The sequence below is a fragment of the Astyanax mexicanus genome, chromosome 9 (assembly GCF_023375975.1).
Source record: "Astyanax mexicanus isolate ESR-SI-001 chromosome 9, AstMex3_surface, whole genome shotgun sequence".
Taxonomy (NCBI): domain Eukaryota; kingdom Metazoa; phylum Chordata; class Actinopteri; order Characiformes; family Acestrorhamphidae; genus Astyanax; species Astyanax mexicanus.
Genome location: NC_064416.1, coordinates 37,580,249 through 37,603,685, shown reverse-complemented (window position 1 = coordinate 37,603,685; position 23,437 = coordinate 37,580,249). Strand labels below are relative to the sequence as shown.

The window sequence follows — 23,437 nt, the reverse complement described above, 5'->3', positions numbered from 1 at the left end:
GATGGGTTGGGTAATTGACCGTGAAAATTGGGGAGAAAATGGGGAAAATATTGAAATAAAATTATTTTTTATTTTCTTTTATTATTAATAAAACAAAAACTTTTTAGTTCCATGTTCGATCTTACAGGTATTGTATTGAAAGTCATAATTTGGTATTGTGACCATACTAATAGCTAGAGATGTAGAGTTTGAGCTGAAGAGCGAGCGAGGTAGCGTTAGAGAGACCGAGCTAAAGGTAGAGAGCTACACAATTAAAGATGTAGAGTTCGAGAGAGAGAGATTTAGAGAAATGGGCCTAAAGTGTTAGAGCTAGAGAGCTAGAGTGATGAAGCTAAAAGAATATAGAGAGGTAGGGTTAGAGAGCTAGAAGTACAGAACTGAAAATTAGAGAGGTATAACTGGAGGGGTTTGGAAATAGAGGGAGAGAGCTAGAGCTAGAAAAACTAGAGCTAGAATGGTAAATAACTTGAACTCCGCAGTGCCAAACTCCAAAAGTTTTTTCCCAGTGTAAAATAATGAAAAAAATTGAAATTGAGGTTGGGCCTTACAGATTTGTACCTGTGGACTCTAGCATTGTCATCTGGGACATGAAGCCTGAAGATAATGGATGAGTGGCCTGAAATGTACACAGACTCTCAACAAAATCTCAAAAGACTGGTGTAATCCTACCTGACAGGATTAATGTGGTCATTAAAGCTCCAAGGAAACTAAGTAGGCCTCTAAGTAGGCTAATCTTGCTCCTGAGGGTAAACAATACACTTGTACAAAGAATGACCCTTTTATTGGTTGGTCCTCCTGTTTTAACTTATTTTAATATTTTTTGTCTGTATGCATTGCGGTGTATGAATTTTCTTAACCTTTTTAATCTATTTAGTCTATTTATTTAATAATACACAGTATATGTGAGATACAGTAAAGTCTTCACCACCAACTGCATGTGTAGAAAAGCCCACACCTGTATACGTTGTGAGGTGTTATCTTGTGAGTGAGGATGAGCACTGTCCAGCATGCTAATGGCAAAGTTACATGAATAATCAGAGTTTGAATGAGGCCTGATAGTGGGTGCCAGATTGAAGTGTCATTACATTTCCAAAGTTTTCCCACAGTTTAACCCACAGTGTCACATGTATAGCAGGTATTCATCATTAAAGGGATTATCACTAAAATGAAGCACAGATTTGATCCAATTAGTTTCTTTACTGGGTCACTTTTCAAGCGTAGATTTGAAGAAAGGAATAAAAAGGAAAAGGAGAAGTGAATAGGCATATCAGCCTGGTGTGTGTGTTTGACTGAGCAGTGTGTGTTCTGGCACTAGGCTTGATCTGACTTTTGTCTGTTCAGGAAGCAGAGTCTGAATGTAGAGCAGGTGTGTTTACCTGGCCACACACACACACGCGCACTTCCCCCGTGAACCTGTGTTTATATCATGTTTTCCTGTCTGGCACTGCAGGTACAGCTGACTGAGACGTGTGTAATTTTTTTATGTAGTGGATTTTTCATCTTCTGTACTCTCTAAACAGGGCAAGACACTTACGGTATGCGTTCACTTAAGCCTCAACGCATTCTAGTAATTTCAATAGAGAGAATGCTGAACACATTCTCCATGTCCAGCAAAAAAGATTCAAATTAATCTGGATCTGTGCTAAATCCAGCCAATCAGGGAGCAGTAGGCTGATAATGTTAATGATAAGTTTCTTTGATTTTACCAAACTGAAAACCTCTGGAATATAATGAAGAGAAAGATAGATGATCACAACCCATCAAACCAAACTGAACTGCTTGAATTTTTGCACCAGGAGTAAAGGCATAAAGTTATCCAAAAGCAGCGTGTAAGACTGGTGGAGGAGAACATACCAAGATGCATGAAAACTCTGATTAAAAACCAGGGTTATTCCACCAAATATTTATTTCTGAACTCTATATGAACTTTATGAATATGAACTTGTTTTCTTTGCATTATTTGAGGTCTGAAAGCTCTGCATCTTTTTTGTTATTTCAGCCATATCTCATTTTCTGCAAATAAATGCTCTAAATTACAATATGAATATTGGGACTTTGAGAGAAATGTCTGTAGTTTATAAAAAAAATAACAATGTTCATTTTACTCAAACATAAACCTATAAATAGCAAAATCAGAGAAACTGATATTTATAAAGTGTGTATATATATCAGGTTGGTTTCGTCTGATCCGAGGACGTCACAGACGTGGGATTCCCCTGCTGTCTGCTGACCTTTAGAATGCCTCGGGGAGCGACCTCGATCCCTGAACCTCATTTTTAGTTTCGTTTCTCTTGATTTCCTAGAAGCGTCTGGTTTCTCGCTTCAAAGCCTGAGCTGTTGTGTGACGGGGAAGAAAAGGCTACCTGAAGAGATCACCTGACTCTTAGAGCTGCTGTGTGAAGCAGGGTGAAGTTCAGTTTTCTGGAAGGGTGTTGCTAGGAGATTAGTTGCCGCTCCCAGCTCTCTCTCTCTCTCTCTCTCTCTCTCTCTCTCTTTCTTTCGTTTGCTCTCTCCTTCCTGTTTGTTTTGGATGTTTGCTAAAGTCTTTTAGTGGTGAGCTACATTTTTTTTAAAGGAATGACATCTAAGGCATGAAGGAAATAAATTTTTATTTACTTATAATATTTTTCCAAAAAGATACTTTGTATATATTTACCTTCAACTATCTTATCTTAAAACTTATCAACTCATATCTCCCAATCTTGTTTGGCATAGAGAGCTGGATTTAACTAAATACTGTTTGCCACTTCTCTATCAGAATGTTATGCTAAGTACAGATTCACATAGATACTCTAAAGTGATTTAAATAAACTTAAAAATCCAAGATAGCAGAAATCGCTTAGGCCATTTGCTGAGTCTCTCCGACAGGCCTTTATTAGAGTATTCCACACACTGTGCATATAGATTTCATAGGGAGCAACATGTTTTCAACATACAATCTTTTTTACTGGCTTTTCTCACATTTACAGCACTTCGTTAAAAGCACTAGATGAATAAAAACAGTCATACTATTAGGGCTGAACAGAACAGCGAGTAGACTGCTGGTTTTCTTGTCCTACAGCACCTACTGGAGTCATTAGACACATCAAAACTCATAATATAACAACATTAGAACAGTAAATACAACAGTAACTATTTCACAAAGCTTTAGTGAGAAATGGCAGTACATTATGGGGCTAGAACATTACCCACTGCTGTTTGTTATTTTATTAAACTTTCGTAGGAACATATTAGTTCAACATGTAATACCATATGAAAATAAACCCTATCTACAGCTCTGGAAAAAGTTAAGAGACGACTTCAGTTTCTGAATCAGTTTCTCTGATTTTGCTATTTATAGGCAAAAGTTTGAGTTAAATGAACACTGTTGTTTTATTCCATAATCTACAGACAACATTTCTCCCAAATTACAAATAAAAATATTGTCATGTAGAGCATCTACTTGCATAAAATGAGAAATGGCTAAAATAACAAAAAGATGCAGAGCTTTCAGACCTCAAATAATGTAAAGAAAACAAGTTCATATTTATAAAGAGTTCAGAAATCAATATTTGGTGGAATAAACCTGGTCTTTAATCACACTTTTCATGCGTCTTGGCATGTTCTCCTCCACCAGTCTTACACACTGCTTTTGAATAACTTTATGCCTCTCCTGGTGCAAAAAATCAAGCAGTTCAGACTGATTTGATGGCTTGTGATCATCCATCTTCCTCTTGATTATATTTCAGAGGTTTTGAATTTGGCAAAATCAAAGAAACTCATCATTTTAAGTGGTCTCTTATATTAAATATAAAATAAATTTATTAAACTCACTGAAAAGCAGAAGTGTAATAAAAATTAATAATTTTACTCCAGTAGATACAGATACAGAATTTTACTACTTATGTACTGTAGTGAAGTAGTTCTATAGTTTGTTATTATACATGTCTGACAGATATGCTGATAATTCTGTTTTTAATGATTAAAAAAATGTGCTTCTGAACATTTTAAGCATCCATAGTAAAGCTGGAAAGAATGCTGGGAGCTGAAAGCTGGAACAGATGGAACTCCATGTCCTCCACCTGATCTCTGTAATATTAGATTGGGTCTGAACCCCGACCTCGGCCGAGTACAGCTGGTGAAGTGCAGAGCAGGTTTTTGTTGGTAGTGAAGAGCGAGTGCAGATTTCCTTTCTTCTGCTGCTTTTATAGGCCTGTTTTTCTGCCCAGGTTATGAATTAACAGAATGCGGCTCAGGTGGCAGCGGCACTTTCTCCAGGAGAAACCCGATCACACCGAATGGTTTTACTCAAACCTGTTCTCACACACACACACACACACATACACACACACACACACACACACACAATCACTACAGTTTATTTGAGTATCGTCACACACTCTTGCTGTACAAACACAGGCACTTGTACACACACTGGCTGTGCACGGACCCCCCACACAACATCATTTAACACGGCTTTATTCCCTGCAGAGGACTGGACTCAATGAAGCAGGTTTATTTGGGAAAAATACATAAACTAAGTTTGGTAAACCCCCCTCATCCCCCGCACCCCCCTCTCCCTCTCGTTCTCAGAAACGACCCTCTGGTGAACTTTACTGAGCGTGCCCAGACCAGGTGTGTGAAGGGCTTCTTTGTTAGGGCAAAGGAGGACAGGTTCCATTCTGAAACTACTTTAATTTGCATGTATAAACTGACGTTCCACATGTCCTGGGATAAGAAGAGGAACTTCCCATGACTTTTGGCTTGTCCCTTTGAAGCTATGCTAAGCATGTGTGGGGCCTCCTGCATTGAATGTGGATGTGTTTTCTGCCAGAGTTGCTTGTCTGAATGCCGATGCTGCTGGTCACAGTAATTACCACCTACTGTGTTCTCCACTGGTACTGCTTTCTGTGATGTATACCCATTACACATGTGACACTGTGAATCATATTGAGGAATGTTAAATGACCCAAAACTTCTAAAATATTGATGGGAATATCTTATTCATCCTGAAAAACCAAAGAATTACATAGCAACATCCATAGTAGCGATCTAAGAACTTTTTAGCAACACCATGACAACTAACTGAAATCACCATAGGATATCATAGGATATCATATGGCTTCCACCTTCAGGCCTCACTACAACTCCTAATATTCATGTCGCTTTGCCATTAGATTGGTGGCCAGTGTTCAGCCTCACTCACAAGATAACACCTCACAACTTATTTGGGTTTTCCCAAGCCATTCCCTGAGGTAACACTTAGGGGTGTGCCATAACGTACTGTACGCGATATCGCCAACATTTTTATATTCTGAAATATTGTGCAATATCACCCACCCCTAATTATCACATCAGGTTACTACTTTTTTGCAGTTTTTAGTAAAAGAAAAATTGACGCTGTTCTCATTTCCCATTTTATATCTATTATAGACAGATTATATCTGTCCAGTATCATTTATTTTACTTTAATCCTGAATATATGGAGATATATGGAGTGCATTATTAGTATCATGACATTCTGGATCATTGACTTCTGTTACAAATCTTAATAATTTCTTGTATTTTTTAATATCTCAGTTAAGGATGTGACATATCATATCGTATGCCCTAAATGTAATATTCAATTTGGTGCAGTAGTGTATTCTTGAAAGAATTTTTTTAAATTCAGTGTTTTATCCTATCGCCAAGAGTATCATTATCGCGGAAATACCATGAAATATTGTGGTATTATTTTAGGGCCATATCACCCACCCCTAGTAACACAGAAATTTACATACTGCCGTCCCATGACTTAAGATTTCAGTGCATTTACCACAATATTTTTCATTTTCAATTATTTTTACATTTTCATGGTGAAATGAAGAGGACATTAAAACTCAATGCCTCTACACACACATTATATCCGTGCTGGCATCATGCCAGTTGGGCACAAATAGACCCTGACTGACAGTGGAATAAGTTGTGTGACTATTTGAAGTCTAATTTAATCTCACTCTAATCAGACTGAGCTGCTTCATCCCGTCTGCTCTTTTCTCCTCCAGGTTAAAAAGAGTGAAGCGGCAAAGAAGCTGAGCCAAGAGGAGCGAAAACGACAAGAGGTAATGTTCATCTCCTCACTACACCTCTACACTATACTTAACAACATCACAGTGACCACATGGAATACCCTAAGAACCACCTAGCAGAATAAACAACAGCAACAGCGACCATCTAACAACCACTTAGCAACACCATAGTAACCATTTGGGAAGACAAAGCCTCAATTTATCAATATTTTTAGCAGCCAACTAACAGCCACTTAGCAATACCTGTGCAACCACCTGGGCTATCAAATCAACCACCTAGCAACAATTTACTATCCTCTTAGCAACACCTTAGCAACCTTGTGAGATATCATATCAGCTACTTTGCAGTAGCCCAGCAACTAACTGAAATATCAGCGCAACCGCTTATCAACAACAATAACAGCGACCATCTAACAACCACTAAGCAACACTGTAGTAACTTGGATGCCACAATTTGTCACCACTGATAGTAACTGTTCAACAATCATTTAGCAACACCATACCAACCACCTGGTCAAACACCAAGCAATACCATAGCAACTAACCAAAATACCAAAGCAACCACTTATCAGCAACAATACCGACCATCTAACAACCACTTAGCAACATCATAGCAACCACCTGGGAGATCCTATCAAGTTAGGTGGTTGATATCAGGTTTTACTGCTCCACAGCTCAAAATGATGCCTTTCTAACTAGGATATGCATTAGGCATGGTGCCAACAGGACTAGACAAGCTGTATGTATGCATTTGCACATCTTTGTCATCAGTAAGTGAACCTTAAAGTAGCATATTGTTATATATCAGTATATCAAAGTAAATATATCAATAGTTAAATATACAACAAGCTTTTTGGTAGTACAAAAAATGAAGACTTTTTCCAGTTTTCCAAGCTGTGTGTGCATTTGCACGTTGTGTCAGCAATAGGTTTTTACCATTATGAGCCAGACAGCTGGATTTTGTTTTGTTGGGGACCACTTATGACCACTGGAGCCTGCTTTATGAGAACTGTTTGTTCATGGGACTGACACACACACACACACACACATAAAGCTATGAGAAGAGTATAAATTTGCTGCACTAAAGCCATAAATCCAACTTATTATAAACATAAGTCTGATAAAACAAACTTTCAAACCACAAGGACAGGAAGCGACACACAGTGTCCAACTAATAAACAAATCCACCCTAATATGGACACTGTGGGCAGAGATTCTCATATCCATGTAAACACACAGAACCGCAGCGGAAGTATTGTCTTATTAGCGCTTCAGTGTGATCCAGTCTTCCCTATCCAGCGCTCCAGTCCCTCCAGCATTTCTGAGCAGCAGAGGTATGTGTGGTATGTTAATGAGGCCAGCTCATCGGTAAATCAGCCCAGCCCCTCCCCGTGAATCTCCTGTATACTGTCAGCTTAATGAATTTCAGTAGTTGGGTTAGGTCAGACCTCAAAATGTATTACACAGTGGCGTAACAACGTTACAAAACTTCACTTGAACCTGTCCATGCCGGGAATGACTGACTGACTGGATCTGAATGTACTGTAAAGAATGTCAGTATTGTGCAATATAGGGGAAATTCATATCATAGAGGATTGCATGAAGTGTAAAGAGTGTAAAACGTCTTAGTTATCTGCTGACACAATGGATTTGTAATAGCAAATCTGAAAAGCGTGATCAATCTAAATCTGTACTGTTGCTTAAGATTAAAGCTGCGTATCATTACAGCAGATAATGACATCACCCAGTTGCATTGTTGACTGTGTTCCAGTTAGACATTCAGATAAAATAGCTCTATATATTTCAAAACAGTCAAAACATTTCCAAAGAACAGTTAGATTAAGACACCACACTCCACCGCCAGCAGTGCTCAGATCAGGGAAGTAAGAGGGAGGGGCAGAGCCGACAGAGAAAACCCACAAACGGCAGGTTTAAGTTCATTTTTACGCCCTCTTTACATAAATGAAACAAAATACACCATTCACCATCATTTATCATGCTTGGTATCCGTGTATTCAGTGAACTGCTTCTTTACTAACATGCTGTTTTTTCTTTTAGCTAAAAGATAAGAGCTCTACCGTATTTTTCTTAACTATTAACTATAAGGTGCACCAGATTATAAGGCACATTAGTAAGGATGCCTTCATCAAAGTGAGTGTTGAGTGTGAGGGTGTTGCCATGTTTTCCTTCAAATAAAGGACCTGGGGGAAGTGCCTAAGTAAACAAAACTAATTCCTAAAAAATAAACAAGCAATGTTAATCTAGACACACATCTCTCCTAAAATAAAAAAAATATTTTTTATTTATTTACATTACCGGTAATCTTAGATTTCCAATATTTTGTCTATGGGTTAGTTTTCAGTAAAGTTTCTCCATCACTAAGGCTGGGTGCAGCAGCTTTAGCATTAGTTGCTAACCACAGCGCTAGCGGAACGTAAATGCCGCCCGATAATGCTAGACTTCTGGAATGTGTTCTGGTAAGCCAATGTGCACTGCGGTTAGCGGCTAATGCTAATGCTTATAGTGTTGTACTTCAGCGGAGTGGCTTTACTGCTCCTTAATACCTGACTGGAAGAAATTTAATTAATTACAAAGCCTGCATTAGACAATACAAAAACACAAAAATATATATATAATATATATATATGTTGTTTTTTCTTTCAGGCGATATTTGAAGTGATCTCATCAGAGCACAGCTACCTGCACAGCCTCATGATCCTCATTCGCCTGTTTAAGGACTCTCAGGAGCTCAGCGAGACCATGACCAAGACGGACCACCACCACCTCTTCTCCAACATCGTGGACGTTTGTGAGACCAGTAAAAAGTAAGAGGACTTGACTGACATTAATACAGTACACTAATATGTCCAAGAACAGTAAAGCAGAGGCCTGGGCTGAGGAAGTGTGTGTGTGTGGTCTAACAGGTTGCTACTGTAGTATCAAGTTTGTTTCCTATGGGTGTGTGTTGAATCTGGGTGGTACACCCGTCTAAACCCTAGAGTGTGTATATGAGTGATCTGGATGACAACAGTTGAAAAGTGAAGGCCAAAAATGTTTAACCTTACTTAATTGGCTGCAATACAACTTTTATTCTGTCCAATCCCATGTAAGTAAACAGAGCAGAATTTGGCAGGTGGTGATGAGGTGATACCCAGTTGTGGGATTATGGATGTTGATGGATGGCTAAGTTTGGGCAGGAACATGGTCTCGCCTCACGTCTCTATTGTGCATTCTCTGGCTCTAATTTTCTTTTTTTACTGTGCAAGAGAAAACAAGATGACTACTTCTATTTTGGCCAACTTTTTGCTTCAAAACAACAATCTGGGTGGATAGAATGGCCCTCCCCCGGTCCCCCATTACTCAGCATGATGCTAACCAGTGGGGGTCTCTGTAACTGGCAGTTTGTGCTGTCCTCTATAAGTGTTGCACTTCAATAAATTGGCATTTGTGTGTAAATTGGCAGTTTGTAAACAACCAAAATGACTTGTACTTGGTGTCTGTTGAAACATCTCAGGGGTTAACCTTGCTTCTTTCTGCATTTTCACTGCTGTTTACTCCTGCATGTAATTCATGCTTTATTCTCTGTTTACTGAGGGCTTTGTGTGAAGGCAGATTGTATGCACAGCAGGGTGTTTTCGGAATTTGCAGGTGTTCTCCATTACAAAAGAAACTTTGATGATGTGAACCTGTGTGTAAAATGAGAGTGGCCTAGAGTTTTTTCAGCTCTGCAAGTAATACAGCATTCTCTCATTCCTGAGCCTCAGTAATTACTGTATACTAGGATATCCACATACTTTAATCTGATTTAATGACTTTAATGACTTAATGAATTCAGTTTTATTTATAGCATGAAGATTCATGTCTTTATTCTTCTGCATTATCAGAACTGTGAAAGTTACTGACCTTACTTTTCAGAAAGGAAACCTAAAAGAAATGATTCAGTTCGACAATTATTTAAACACTGACTTGCAAAAAGTTGGAATGTCTCCATTCTGATCATTTATATCATTTTTAAAGGAAGGAATAGGGTTGAAAGATCCTGATCACTGAAGTATCAAAAATGTCATGTTATGTTGTTACTCCACAAGTTCACTATGGACTCTGCTGCATGCATGCATTAGGAATGCCCATGCTGCACTCCTGCTTGCAGTGACAAGTCCTTCATGTCGTGAGTTGTGAGTGTTTTTGTGGCTGTTCGCGCGATTAGCACAGAGGCTAATCAGGCAAGCTACTTATAGACCCATCCACTACTTTCATCCACTCTTCATTTTCCTCCAAACTGTTACGAAACTGTAGGTCACTGTGCTGAAGACTCTCTCTTATGCATTCGCTGTGTCTCCTTTTTTTTCTTTCTTTGTCTCTCCTGTCTCTCTCACACACACACACATAGTGTGCTACGCTAGCATTTGTTTCTTCAGTGCAGAAGACAACACACCCATATCCTACAGGACAGTGCCATGTTCTTTCTGTATTTTAACTTTTATCAGACATGCCAAAAGTTATGGGACACTGCAACACTATACTTGTTTTCTCATGACTATGACTTTGATCATGTCATTGTATGGTGGTGGTCTTTTTATACGAATAAATGTCTGATGTTAATGAGGTATAGTCTAGTCTGTAAAACTCCAGACTCATGCATATCTAATCTAAATGTCAGGATCTTTGCAGGAACATCTGCTGAGTCAAGTCCCTCTCTGTGTAGCCTCCTCTTCCTCCTGTCTTTTTCCATAGCAGGGTATGCAGCTTGTTTAACTTCAGCCGGAGATCTGGTTTGTGTCTTCAGTTCTCGGCTGGTGAGGGTACAGTACTCCATTTACGGCTGGATTTTTCAGAGGATAGCAGTACATGATCTGATCATAAAGGGGTTTCTCAGGGAACAGCTTGGGATCACTCACACTTGTGTAAGTTGTGAGGTGTTATCCTGTGTGTGAGGTTGAACAGCGTGGTCAAAGTGCTCATGGCAAGGTGGGAGTTAGAAGGAGGCCTGATGAATGGTACATTCAGTTTATGAAACTGTACAGTCATTTAAGGTTCCTCGATACACCATGTCATGTATTGCATAGTGGAAAGCAGTGCAGTAACCAGAGGTGTCTGGCAAGAATTGTACATGTGAGCAGATAAGCAACTGCAGGTAGAAATCACTTTAACATTTAATGCAGGAGACAACAGACACAAATCCCACAGGTCAGTGCAGCATTCTTTGGCTTTTAAGAAACATGGCAACGGTAATAGAAAATGATATTTGTTCCTGTACCTTGACTTTCAGCATGTGAGTGTACATATTTGCAATATCTAATTCCTATTTATTTAAATTCAATCAGAGCACCTGAGTGATATTGAATGTCGTTTGGTTCTATGTACTCTTTGTTAGTCAGTTGCATCATAGGTACAGTAGTACTGACTGCCTGAAGTTCAGTGATTTTGAAATCAAGATCACAAGACACACACACACACACACACACACACACACTCACTCATATGCCCTGAGATGGGCACGCGCTCTCGACACACAGGATCACTATCAATTCAGCAGTCCAAATTTAGTGCTGCTGTTCCTGTACGAGGAAGTTCAGGGCCGATTCCGTGCCAGCGGGGCTCGATTAGTTTGAGCAGAGTTTGTGTAAATATTAGCAAGCCCTGAACAAAGGTTGAAGTATGGCAGGCTGACCAAGAATGGGATCGGCACGTGACCAGCAGGGAATTCTGAAAAGTAGGGCTGGACATTTTGTTCACATGAAATAAACGTGATTTATTGATTATTTCAGATGCCAGTCAATCAACCACAGAATGTCTGACATTCAGTATGTGCTTTTTTTTGGCTATAACAGGAAATACTAGATTAACATTGCCAGGTTAACATATGTTAACCTGCAATAATACTCTTGATTAACATTTCTTAGGTGAACCAGCACAAAAGTTAGATGCATCCACATTTTATTTTAATAATTAAAAAAAAAATCTAATTTTTACCCATTTTCTCCCCAATTTACACGGCCAATTACCCAACCCACTCATTAGGACTCCCCCTATCACTAGTAATTCCCCAACACACAAGGAGGGTGAAGACAAGCACATGCTTCCTCCGATACATGTGAAGTCAGACACTGCCTCTTTTCGAGCTGCTGCTGATGTAGCATTGCCAAGCAGCCAGCGCAGCGACTCGGTTCTGATACGTCAGCTCACAGACGTCCTGTGCTGCAGACATTACCCTAGGAGTGATGTGGGGAGAGAGCATCATCTACACACCCAGAGGAAGCAGGGCCAGTTGTGCTCCCTCTGAGCGCCGGCAGCTTGATGGCAAAGCTGCATGAGTGGGGGTTCGAACCTGCGACCTCCCGCTTATAGTGGCAGCGCCTTAGAAATTTATAGTAATTTATTTAAAGCACTTTAAGTGAGGTAAAAAATATTTTTAATATCTCAATATCAACCCCTGTTATTCTCCTAGTCTAACAGACTGATTTTTCAATGGAAATGACTAATGGTTAACTAGTGATGCTAATAGTATGTCCGTTTAGTCTTCAGCAGGTTCTGTGGTTTGATAGTATATCTGGATTGTAGTACATCTGTGTGTATGTTGTTGAACCACAGGATGACTTTTATAGTCGCACCAAAGATTTTATTTGGGAGCACCATTGAGAAATTAGGTTAGACATGTGAGCCCTGTATTACCACCCTTTGAGCTGTCCACTGTGGGTGCACTTTGAGCATACTGGCCATTGTTCATCCTCACTCAATAGATAACACCTCACAACGTATACAGGTGTGGGCATCACACTTGAAACCATGATAAATCTATATATTGCTGTCCAATGACTATTTGTATTTCAGTGTAGAAAACAAAACAATTCATTTAGGGCAACTTACATTTGTTTAACATGTGTTATTCAGTGTTTAACTACATAAATAAAGTGTAATCAGAATCAGATGATCAGTTTATGATGGATGAACTGATTTCCTGCAGAATTGTGATCATTTTGAGTTAGTTTGATGTCAGAGATTCTGAGGCTACAGTAGAGGCAGTGTCACTGACTGACAGTTCTGTGATTGTTCCCAGGTCACTGATTAATGGGGATTATATAAGCACAGTACATGAACTTGTGCTGCGAGTGTCTGCTCTGCAGCAGATCATGACCTCACTGTTAGATAAGCTGTGCTCGTGAATTGCGTGTGTGGGCCTGTGTGTGTTTGTGTTGGATAAATAAAGCTAGGATAATTTATAATTATAGATTCTTACAGTGATCATGCATGAAAACATTATGAATATAAACTTAACATAGTCATACTATGTGTATTCATTTGTAATGCATCATCATGCAGATTATCATAGAATAACTATTATATGTGATAATCAGTAATTAACTGTGATTATCCACATTTTTTGAAAAGCTGAGTTAAATTGCACCGACCACACCCAGGAATGTTTAATCTGTTGAATAAATGAAGGACATAAATAGACAAAATGAAGCAGGATAAAATATCTCAAAAAGCAGCACATTATGCCCAAATCTGAAGAAATTCAAAAACAGTTTTTGCTGCCATGGGTGGCACAACCAAGTTTTTAGGTTTAGGGGGCAACTTAAGATCATGAGTTTCTTTGATTTTACCAAATTGAAAACCTGGAATATAATCAAGATGAAGATGAATGATCACAAGCCATCAAAGCAAGCTGAACTGCTTGAATTTTTGCACCAGGAGTAAAGGCATCTATCCAAAAGCAGTGTGTAAGACTGGTGGAGGAGAATATGCCAAGATGCATGAAAACTGTGATTAAAAACCAGGATTATTCCACCAAATATTAATCTCTGAATTCTTAAAAATGAATATCAACTTGTTTTCTTTGCATTATTTGTTGTTTTAGCCATTTTGTCATGCAAATAAATTATGCTCCAAATTACTATTTCTTTTTGGAATTGGGAGAAATGGTGTCAGTAGTTTATAGAAGAAAACAATAATGTTCATTTTACTCAAACATATACTTATAAATAGCAAAATCAGAGAAACAGATTTAGGAACTGAAGTGATCTCTAAATTTTTTTTCCAGAACTGTGTATTCTAGTCCATTAATAAATGAGGACTTCTACATTTTATTTATTTATTTTTTTTCTGAGGGCCGGTGCAGCCTCTATTCTTTCTGTCTGACAATAGAGATTATTAGATTTGACTCAGTTTTGACAAATTGTTTTTACTTTAGTTAAAACAGACCACTTCAGTCAAACAAAAGGAAGAGTTGAACAAATGGTATGTATGTTTATACAGTGTGTGTCTGGTAGTGTATACTAGGTGTATGTGTATTACTTCTGTCTGCACTCATGCAGATCTTGTTGCACTGGAGCACATATGCATACACAGACACACACACACACACGCGCACATGCCCATTCGCACAGTGATGAGTGACGGTTCTGCTGAATGCCCCATTGACCCTGTGGAAGAGGACAGGGCTGATATTGTGTTTTGGGGAGACGATGATGCTGTCACCGGCTGCACTCGCCCCGCTCTGCTCGATATGTGGGAAATGACAGCGCTTAACTGGAAATCATGTGACCCTGAAAAGCGGGAACACTCTCTTCCATTCGGAGCTGAAGCCGGGCTGGTTCTCATTAACTGGCTGAGGGGGCTGAAAATAGCCTGAGAGTTCTGACTGAAGACAGGAACTGGGTGGGCTGGAGCCCAAAGATCGTCTGCTGGGTTCCACTGAGCCATTCCTGTGATAAAAGATTTATTACACTATTCAGCATGGAGACGGATACTCTGATGGAAAGACGATTCATGCCGAAACTTTGGGCACTTGAAGAGTGGCATAAAACTTTTGGATACCATGCCTCAGAAATGTAGAAACTTATAGATTTACTGTCTGAGAAAAATTACACACAGCATTTTCTGTTTTCCACTAAATTCAGTGATGCTCTGATCTTTTTAATCCCATCCAGATACACATCCCAACACACGTTCCCCTAATAAACTAATCAAATCCATATAGAGCTGTGGGTGGTCCGGGTGGGAATTAAATCACAGCCTGGTCTTGGACTATGCTTGGACTAGGCTTAATCATTGTCCAGGAAACCATGATGATATGATGCCAAGTTTATTGCCGAATAACTTCACAGCTTACTCGGAAGAAAGCACAACGACGATACGGTTCCGATACATCAGCTCACAGACGCCTTGTACTGATCGACATCATAATTTGGTAGGATGAAGGGAGAAGAGAGCACCATCTACCCACACAGAAAAATTCGGGATTCGAACCAGCGATCTCAAAATCATAGTGGCACCGCCTTAGAGCGCCAAGTCACACAGTTCCTAATAAACTATAAAGTAGTGAGGTTTGAGCTTCCAGTACATATTATCATGATTTGGCATGAGCTGGAGCTTCACATAATGAAGGAAAAGCAGCAACTATTATTCAGCACCTCCAGAAACTCCTTCAAGGCACTGAGAAAATTATTCCAGGTGACTCTTGCTCATGAAGACACTGAGATTAAAATACATCAAACATAAATGTGCTACATAGAAGAATCTAAAGTATGAACTAAATGTATAAAATTTCTAAAAAAATATATAAAATTTACAATGTAAAAAAAAAACATCAAAAGAATGAAAGCACATTGAATGAGAAGAGGCGTGTCCACACTTGTCACTTGTACTGTACACAGCATACTTTACCACAATCGGCATGTCTTGGCATAAATACATTTGACATAAGAAGAAAATGATGCACATTTGATTTACTGACTGTGGCTTTAGGCGAGGTGGTCCCTGCACTGTTTTCCAGGGGAAAATGAGCCTTGTTTCTCGACAGCCCTCGCTAAACTGGTTTTATGAGTGTAAAAGAACTTCTTTATTTGGTACAATTGTCGTATTCCGGTCCACGATTACATCATTGCAATTTCACAAGAGCAGGAGTGTTTTTTTTTTTTGCCCTGTGGGTAAACTGTTGCTGTATGTGCGTGTCTGTGAGTCTGTGTTTCCCGTTTAGATTCAGATTGAGGGAGATGTTCAAAACCTGTTGGGAACATGAGCACATGTTCCTACAGAAGCTGCAGAATGCATAATGTATGAAGTCTGGACACACACTCAGCCATGTGTCTACTACAGTATGCGTTCAGACATCTTTGGCACACACACAGACCCCGCTGTGTGTCCAAGAACATTATGTCCACTTCCGTGGTCACGCACAAGTGATGAGAGCGTTTGTGTGTGCGTTAAAGGAGATATTCTCTCATGTTTTCATGTTATCTAGTCTAGGTCTCTTTCCCTCTCTCTCTCTCTCTCTCTCTTTTTCTTTCTGTAGACACACATCAGTAGTGATGCTAAGTCTGACAGTTAGATCTTCACTTCATCTTCACAGCAGTTAGAAGTTCACTTTCTGATTTTTAAATTATTTTTTGTTTAAATGATCACTATATATGTTGGTATTGTGCATAAGGTTTAATCATAAGGCTGAAATATACCACAGCATGTCAAAAAATATTCACAAATACTCTGAATTTAAATGTATATATGGCAGAAATATATACCTGGACTACAGGTATGCTCCAACAAGCTGCAAAATTCAATTAAAAAGTAAGCTGCTACTTTTGTAATCACTTTAGTCTGTAAAGTTTCTGATAAACTTCAACTCATTTCTGAAAATCTGAAGCAGGTGCCCGATTTAAATGGTTTATTTACTTGCTTTACTTACATTACTTACAACCACTTTTCAGTGTTTTCAGACTAAAATATCTCCAAAAAAACGACATTTGATTTCTCAAAAGCTACAGCTTATGCTATTTCCTTACTGAGGCTTTGTCTGCTGCGGTTCATAGTAAGATGTGGACTGGAATATGGATCAGTGACATGTCTCTGTTATATTACGGCAGGTTAAGGTCCAGTGCAAATTGTAGCTTGGAATCTGGATAAGTACCATATTTTTCGGATTATAAGGTGCACTATCAATAAACATATATTTTCTGGTCTATTTTCATACATAAGGCACACCGGATTATAATGCACATCAAGAAATACTAGTAAGGATTCCTACATTGAAGTGAGCATCGATGTTTCCCTTCTAATGGGGAAGCTGGGCAAAGAGCCTAAGTAAACAAAACTGTAAATTCTAAAAAAAAAAAACAATTACTTTCAAAAGTCTAAGAATTGCTGGATGTTAATCTACACAGATTTTCCTCTTTAAAAAAATCTTATATTTGGGTAAGTAAAGCGCTTCCGTTTTTTACAGTAAGCTTAGATTTCCAGATTTTCTGTAAGGGTATGTTTTCAGTGAAGTTTTCAGTTCAGTTCAAAAGTGCTTTATTGGCATGAATGTTACAATCAACACTATTGCCAAAGCATAAAACTGAAAAAAAAAAATAATAATAATAATAATTAATAATAATAATTAATTAAAAGATAGATTACATACATATAATTACAACAACAACAGAACTTATTGTTATTTACAGGATTAACACTTATAATTATTATTAGTGATAATTCAAATAGAATGAAATGAGAGTGTGGATACTTTATAAATGTGTAATAATAAGCAGTAAATCATTAATATTAGAAATAAGTTATAGTAATTTATATTGTGTGGTTTTGTCCACACTGGTTTTCCCTCAGGTTGTGACAGTCTGTAACATATCGAGCTGCCTGAGTGAAGTTTCTCCAGCACTAAAGCTAGGTGCAGCAGCATTAGCTGGTAACCTCAGCGCTAGCGGAACGTAAATACGGCCTGATAGCTCTAAACTAAGGAACCCCGAGTGTTTCAGTAACCCAGGCTGCTATGAGCTACTGATTCATCCCTAGCTTGTTTTAATACAATAGAGACTACAGTCCAATATACTTTTTTTATATAATTTTAATTCTGATTTTTCCCCATTTTTTTCCCAATTTGAATATCCAATTGTCCCACCCCTTTATGTGTCCCCAGCACCGGTGACGCCCGTGACCCTTGGAGGATGCGGACGAGCACACGCCTCCTCCGACATGTGTGAAGTCAATCACCCCTTTTTTTCGAGCTGCTGCTGATGAATCATTGCCTGAGCAGCTAGCGCACTCAGAGGAAAGCACAGCGGCTAGGTTCCGATTCATCCGCTCACAGACGCCTCGTGCCGCCCAGCCCGTGTGGTGGGGAGAGAGCGCCATCTACCCACTCCAGAGGGAGCAGAGCCAATTTTGCTCCCTCTAAGCACCGGCAGCTGATGGCAAAGCTGCATGAGTGGGGGTTCGAACCTGAGACCTCCCTCTAGTCCAATATACTTACCTCTGAAAGGCGAAAGAGCTAGCGCTGAGGTTAGCGGCTAATGCTAATGCTGCTGCACCCAGCCTTAGTGCTGGGAAAACTTTACTGAAAACTCACCCGTTTAACTCTGTACTTCTGCAGCATTGCTGTACTGCTTCTTAATACCTGACTGGTAGAATTCATAGACGAGGCGCACCGGATTATAAGGAGCACTGACGATTTTATATGCGCAGTATAGTCTGAAAAATACAGTTAATTGATTGGCCCTGTCTGTCCGATATCTGACCTTAGACTGAGGACCTTAGGTTTGGTTCTCTAGTTGAGTCAACAGACTCAAACTTTTAATTGAGACAAAACCTTTATAGTATTTATAGTAAAAAACTTGATTTGATTTTAACTACAAATCTTTAGTGTAGACCCTGCATCTGCAGTGTGCAGAAGGCAACGGTGGAGCCAGACCACTGGACAGGCAACTGGACAGGACCAGTCTGGTGGTAAAGGGCAGAATGGAGAGGAGACATAAATTGACCACTTTTAAAAGCAGGAATACAGGTGTAATTAGAGGTGTTTTAAAGACAGGTGGAAGTGATTGGTGATTGGTTAAAGTATGGTGATGTAGAGTAAGAGTCTCCTAAGCGGAACTACGCTTAGTTTACATTTCTACGAGCGTGTATGAGCCGTGAAGTCAGACGAGACAGAGAGAGCCTGGGGACAGAGCAACAGGGTCAGACTCATTAATGCTGAGCTTACCGGCACTTTACTGCATTTCTATACATTTGTAATGCAGCTCGCAGGTATCTGGCATCGTGCCCTGAACCAGTAAAAAATAATGAACTCGCCACCGGTGAGGAAAATGTAACATGGGTGGAGGTGAATTTTAATGTGATGAATCAACTGCTTGTGTTTTAAAGTGCTACAAAACAATAATGCTAGTGTTTTTAGCTCTTTTTCAGGGCTATACCCCACCACCACACCCACCAGCAACATCAATGAGAGCTTATTTTTGATTTTCTATATATTGTGCTATGGTGTAAAGCCCTTAGCATACTTCCTGTGGAGACCGTGTTTGCCTGGCTTTAGCAAACAATGCAACATGATTGTGGAAAGTAAAACTGAACAAGAACAGATATTGTTCAGATGCTTTGCTCACTGTGTTGCGCTCATAAAAAAATTGGAAAAACTCCATGTACAAAGACATTAAATTAAGTAAAAAGGTTTTGTCCAATGTAGTCAGATAAAGCATATGGTTTTGTATGCTTGGCCACACGACCAACAAAGCTAGCTGGAAATAGTTGGTGGATTAGCGTTCTAGTTATGTTAATAATACTGCTGTCAATGTTAATCTGGAACCTTTAACACATGGATTTTTTTTTTTTTAATGCAAATTAAGCACATTAATCTCATTTACAAGCCTGTTGGTGTATTAGCAGTTTTATTTGGCGATGTAAACACAGCCTCACTACTGTTGAGTTCTAAAGGTAGATTCCTTTTTTATTCATGGTAAAATATGAATTGATCCTCTTGTCTTCACCCTCCTGGTGTTGGGGAGAAAATGGGGAAAAAATGTAAATACATTATAAAAAAAAAAAAAATACAGGGAAATACCAGCCTTTTTTTATCATGATTTTAATCATAATCACAGAATGTGATTTAAAGTGTGCTCATCATTAAAGTAATGGTACTAAATAAATGGGGTGTTGTAAATTTCTTTTATGACGAATTGTGAATATACTCTTTAAGTATGTCATTTTGGACTGACATTTAGAGAACGTGAGAAGAGATTTAAAGTCTCTTCAGACAGAGAAATGTGGAGTGACAGAGTTGTTGCTGTTTAAATCGTTGTACTCTGTGTCTAAGAATAAGTGCTGCAGGGTGTTCAAGAAATTCCTCATAAACTATCAGATTAGATCAGAGAGAAAAAGAGAGAGAGAGGCTGTAAACAAGTGCATCTTCAATTTTAGCATCTGTCTATAATTGTGTCTAAACTCTATTTTAAACTGTATGGACAAAAGTATTGGGACACTTTGTTTATTGTTCTTTCTTAATTAAGGGTATTAAAATGTGATTATACTGCTTTACTGCTTTTAGTGTGCATTAGTGTGGTTTAAGTGTTTTGAATCACCCCAAAAGTTTTAGGCTACGTTCACATTACCAGGCTTAAGTGACTCAGATCTGATGTTTTGCTTAATGTGGCTCATATCTGATATTTTCATGGCTGTGTGAACGTGCCAAATCAGATTTTTTCAAATCAGATTTGAGTCACTTTCATATGTAGTGCTAAATCGGATACGTATCCGATCCATTGACACACGACTGTGAACAGTCAAATCAGAATTCATGCTTCTTTTTGCTGTAATGAATGCGCTACGTGCTTATCTGTTGTATCCACATATCTCTTGGTGCAGCTGTGAATCTATAACTGCAAAAAAAAACAGCAAAAGCAAACCACCTGGCCTTTTTTCACCTCCTCGACCTGAACATGAACTTTAGACCAGCTGTTTTCTCTCCACTCCAGCAAAAGATGCTCCACATATGAGCTGCTACTCATACATTTTCCTTTATAAAACTATGAGTCGTCTCTCAAATATAGCGTTTTTTTTGTTTGTGAAGAGGGTGACGTTTATACAGGTATCAATGTGCGCCTGTGAGACGTTACAGGAACAGATTTGTTCACATTACATTATTCAGATGCAGATCACTTAGACACAGATACATTTGTGAATGTGAACCATCAGGATAGCCAAATCCGATCTGAGCAAAAAATTCGATTTGAGCAATGCGGCTTGTAATGTGAACCTAGCCGTCGTTGAAGCTTAATCATTCCGGAGAACCTAGTTCCTCTGCTCCACAGCTCAATACTGGCAGCCGGGCTTTATATCCCATTTAACTCACACCTGGCACTAGGCATTAAAAGATACAGTAGGTTTATGTTTATTATTATATCCACTCCAGAGAGTCCAGTTCTTTTGGCAGTTCTTCTCTTCAGAGACTAGACTAGACATGCTGTGTGTTTTTGTGTGTTGCTGAATGCATTCATTAGAATGGATGTATTATAAATTATTCGTGTGTGTATGAGTGTGGGTTTTCATGCACCTGCATATTCTGGATGGAATTTAACCCACATCCTGAATGATTTAATGTGTGTGCATGTGTCGGTGTGTGTGCCTGTTTTCTGTCTTGTGAAATAAATGATGAAATGACCATTCACTCCTCTGGTCCAGCAGTCTTTCTCCAGTCAACTTAATCACTCAACACAAAAACAACGTATTTACTACTAATAGTTTTCATTAAACTGTGTGTGTGTGTGTGTGTGTGTGTATGAGAGAGAGCACGAGTTCACAGTCAGCAGAAGCCTGAGAGACTGGTCCAGGCACATACCTCATCCTCATTGGCAGTGCAGGACTGGCGTGCATGTTTTTTCTGTTTTTTTTTTTTTTCTTCATTTTTTTTTAAGTATGTGTGTTTGTTACTGTCTGTATTCTCAACAGCCGACTATTAAAAAAGAGTCAGACAAACAGTTACTGTTATTACTCAGCAACGTGTGTGTAGTGTGTGTGTGTGTGTGTGTGTGTGTGTGTGTGTGTAGTGTGTGTGTGAGTGTGTGTGGGCGGGTGTTGGACATTCAGTAACACATTTGTTGGACAGCAGAGCTGTTATTGCTTTGCCTCAGTTGTTGGAAATCCAAGATCTTTCTCTCTCTCTCTCTCTCTCTCTCTTTCTCTTTCTCTCTTTCTTTCTCTCTGTCTTTCTCTCTTTCTATCTCTGTTTCTTTCTCTCTTTCTTTCTCTCTGTGTCTTTCTCTCTTTCTATCTTTCTCTGTTTCTTTCTCTCTTTCTTTTTCACTATCTATCTATCTATCTATCTATCTATCTATCTATCTATCTATCTATCTATCTATCTATCTATCTATCTATCTATCTATCTATCTATCTATCTATCTATCTATCTATCTATCTATCTATCTATTCATCTGTCTAAAGTCACTATCTATCTATCTATCTATCTATCTATCTATCTATCTATCTATCTATCTATCTATCTATCTATCTATCTATCTATCTATCTATCTATCTATCTATCTATCTATCTATCTATCTATCTATCTATCTATCTATCTATCTATCTATCTATCTATCTATCTTATGATGATTGCTCATAATGGGTCTGAGTTCAGTAGTGATGTCATGGTCAATGTTTCTCCTGAAAGTTATTGTGGTGGCATAATGATCCTGAATTCTGCAGTGATTTTTAAGCTGTGTTTATCAATCTTCCTGAGAATGATTGTGATGTCATAATGATTCTGAATTTAGAAGTAATGTCCTTTGTATTTAGTATCTCTTTTCAAAGTTAGTTACTAGTTCAGTAGTGATGTCATGGTCAATGTTTCTCCTGAGAGTGATTGTGGTGTTATAATGAGTCTGAATTTAGCAGTAGTGTCCTTTGAGTTCAATGTTCCTCCTGAGAGTTATTTTGATGTCATAATCTTTATGTATTCTGCAGTGATTTTGATGCTGTGATGCAGGTGTTCTTTTTGAGAGTGATTATGGGGCTGAATTCAGCAGTGATGTCATGTTCAGTGTTGTTCCTGAGAGTGTCATAATGTCATAATGATTGCAGCAATTTTGATGCTGCGTTCAGTGATCTTCCTGAGAGTGATTGTGATGTCAAAATGCATAATAATAAACTGCCTGGCCAAAAATATTTTGTTGGATATTTAGATAAGCTTCTACAGTGTCTCAAGATTTATTTGAATCCAGTCCTGCATTCATTTTTACCAATATCTTGAATTCATGATGACCACTGCAAAAAGCCTTCTCCAGCACATCTCAAAGATTCTCAATGAGGTTAAGGTCTGGACTCTGTGGTGAACAATCCATATGTGAAAATGATCTCATGCTCTCTGAACCACTCTTTCACTATTCCAGCCGCATGAATCCTGGAATTATCATCTTGGAATATGGCCGTGTCATCAGGGAAAAAAAGATCCATTGATCCAGGAGTAACCTGGTCTATATTCAGTATATTCAGGTAGTCAGCTGACCTCATTCTTTCAGCACATACTGTTGCTGAACCTAGACCTGCAGACCAACTGCAGCATCAACCCCACATCATTTGCTTACTTAAATCCAGGTAGTGACTTTTTTTTGGCCAGACAGTGTATTCT

At 38.8% G+C, this 23,437-nt stretch overlaps 1 protein-coding gene across 2 annotated transcripts in view; it reads left to right on the top strand.

The window, feature by feature from the left end:
- Nucleotides 1–23,437, top strand: part of LOC103044275 (rho guanine nucleotide exchange factor 26) — an 89,282-nt gene that overhangs the window by 19,208 nt on the left and 46,637 nt on the right. For both annotated transcript variants that reach the window (XM_007237282.4, XM_007237285.4), the window contains 2 exons: nt 6,024–6,080; nt 8,712–8,872. In XM_007237282.4, the coding sequence (XP_007237344.3) occupies nt 6,024–6,080; nt 8,712–8,872 (218 nt within the window). The remainder of the gene's footprint in view (nt 1–6,023; nt 6,081–8,711; nt 8,873–23,437) is intronic.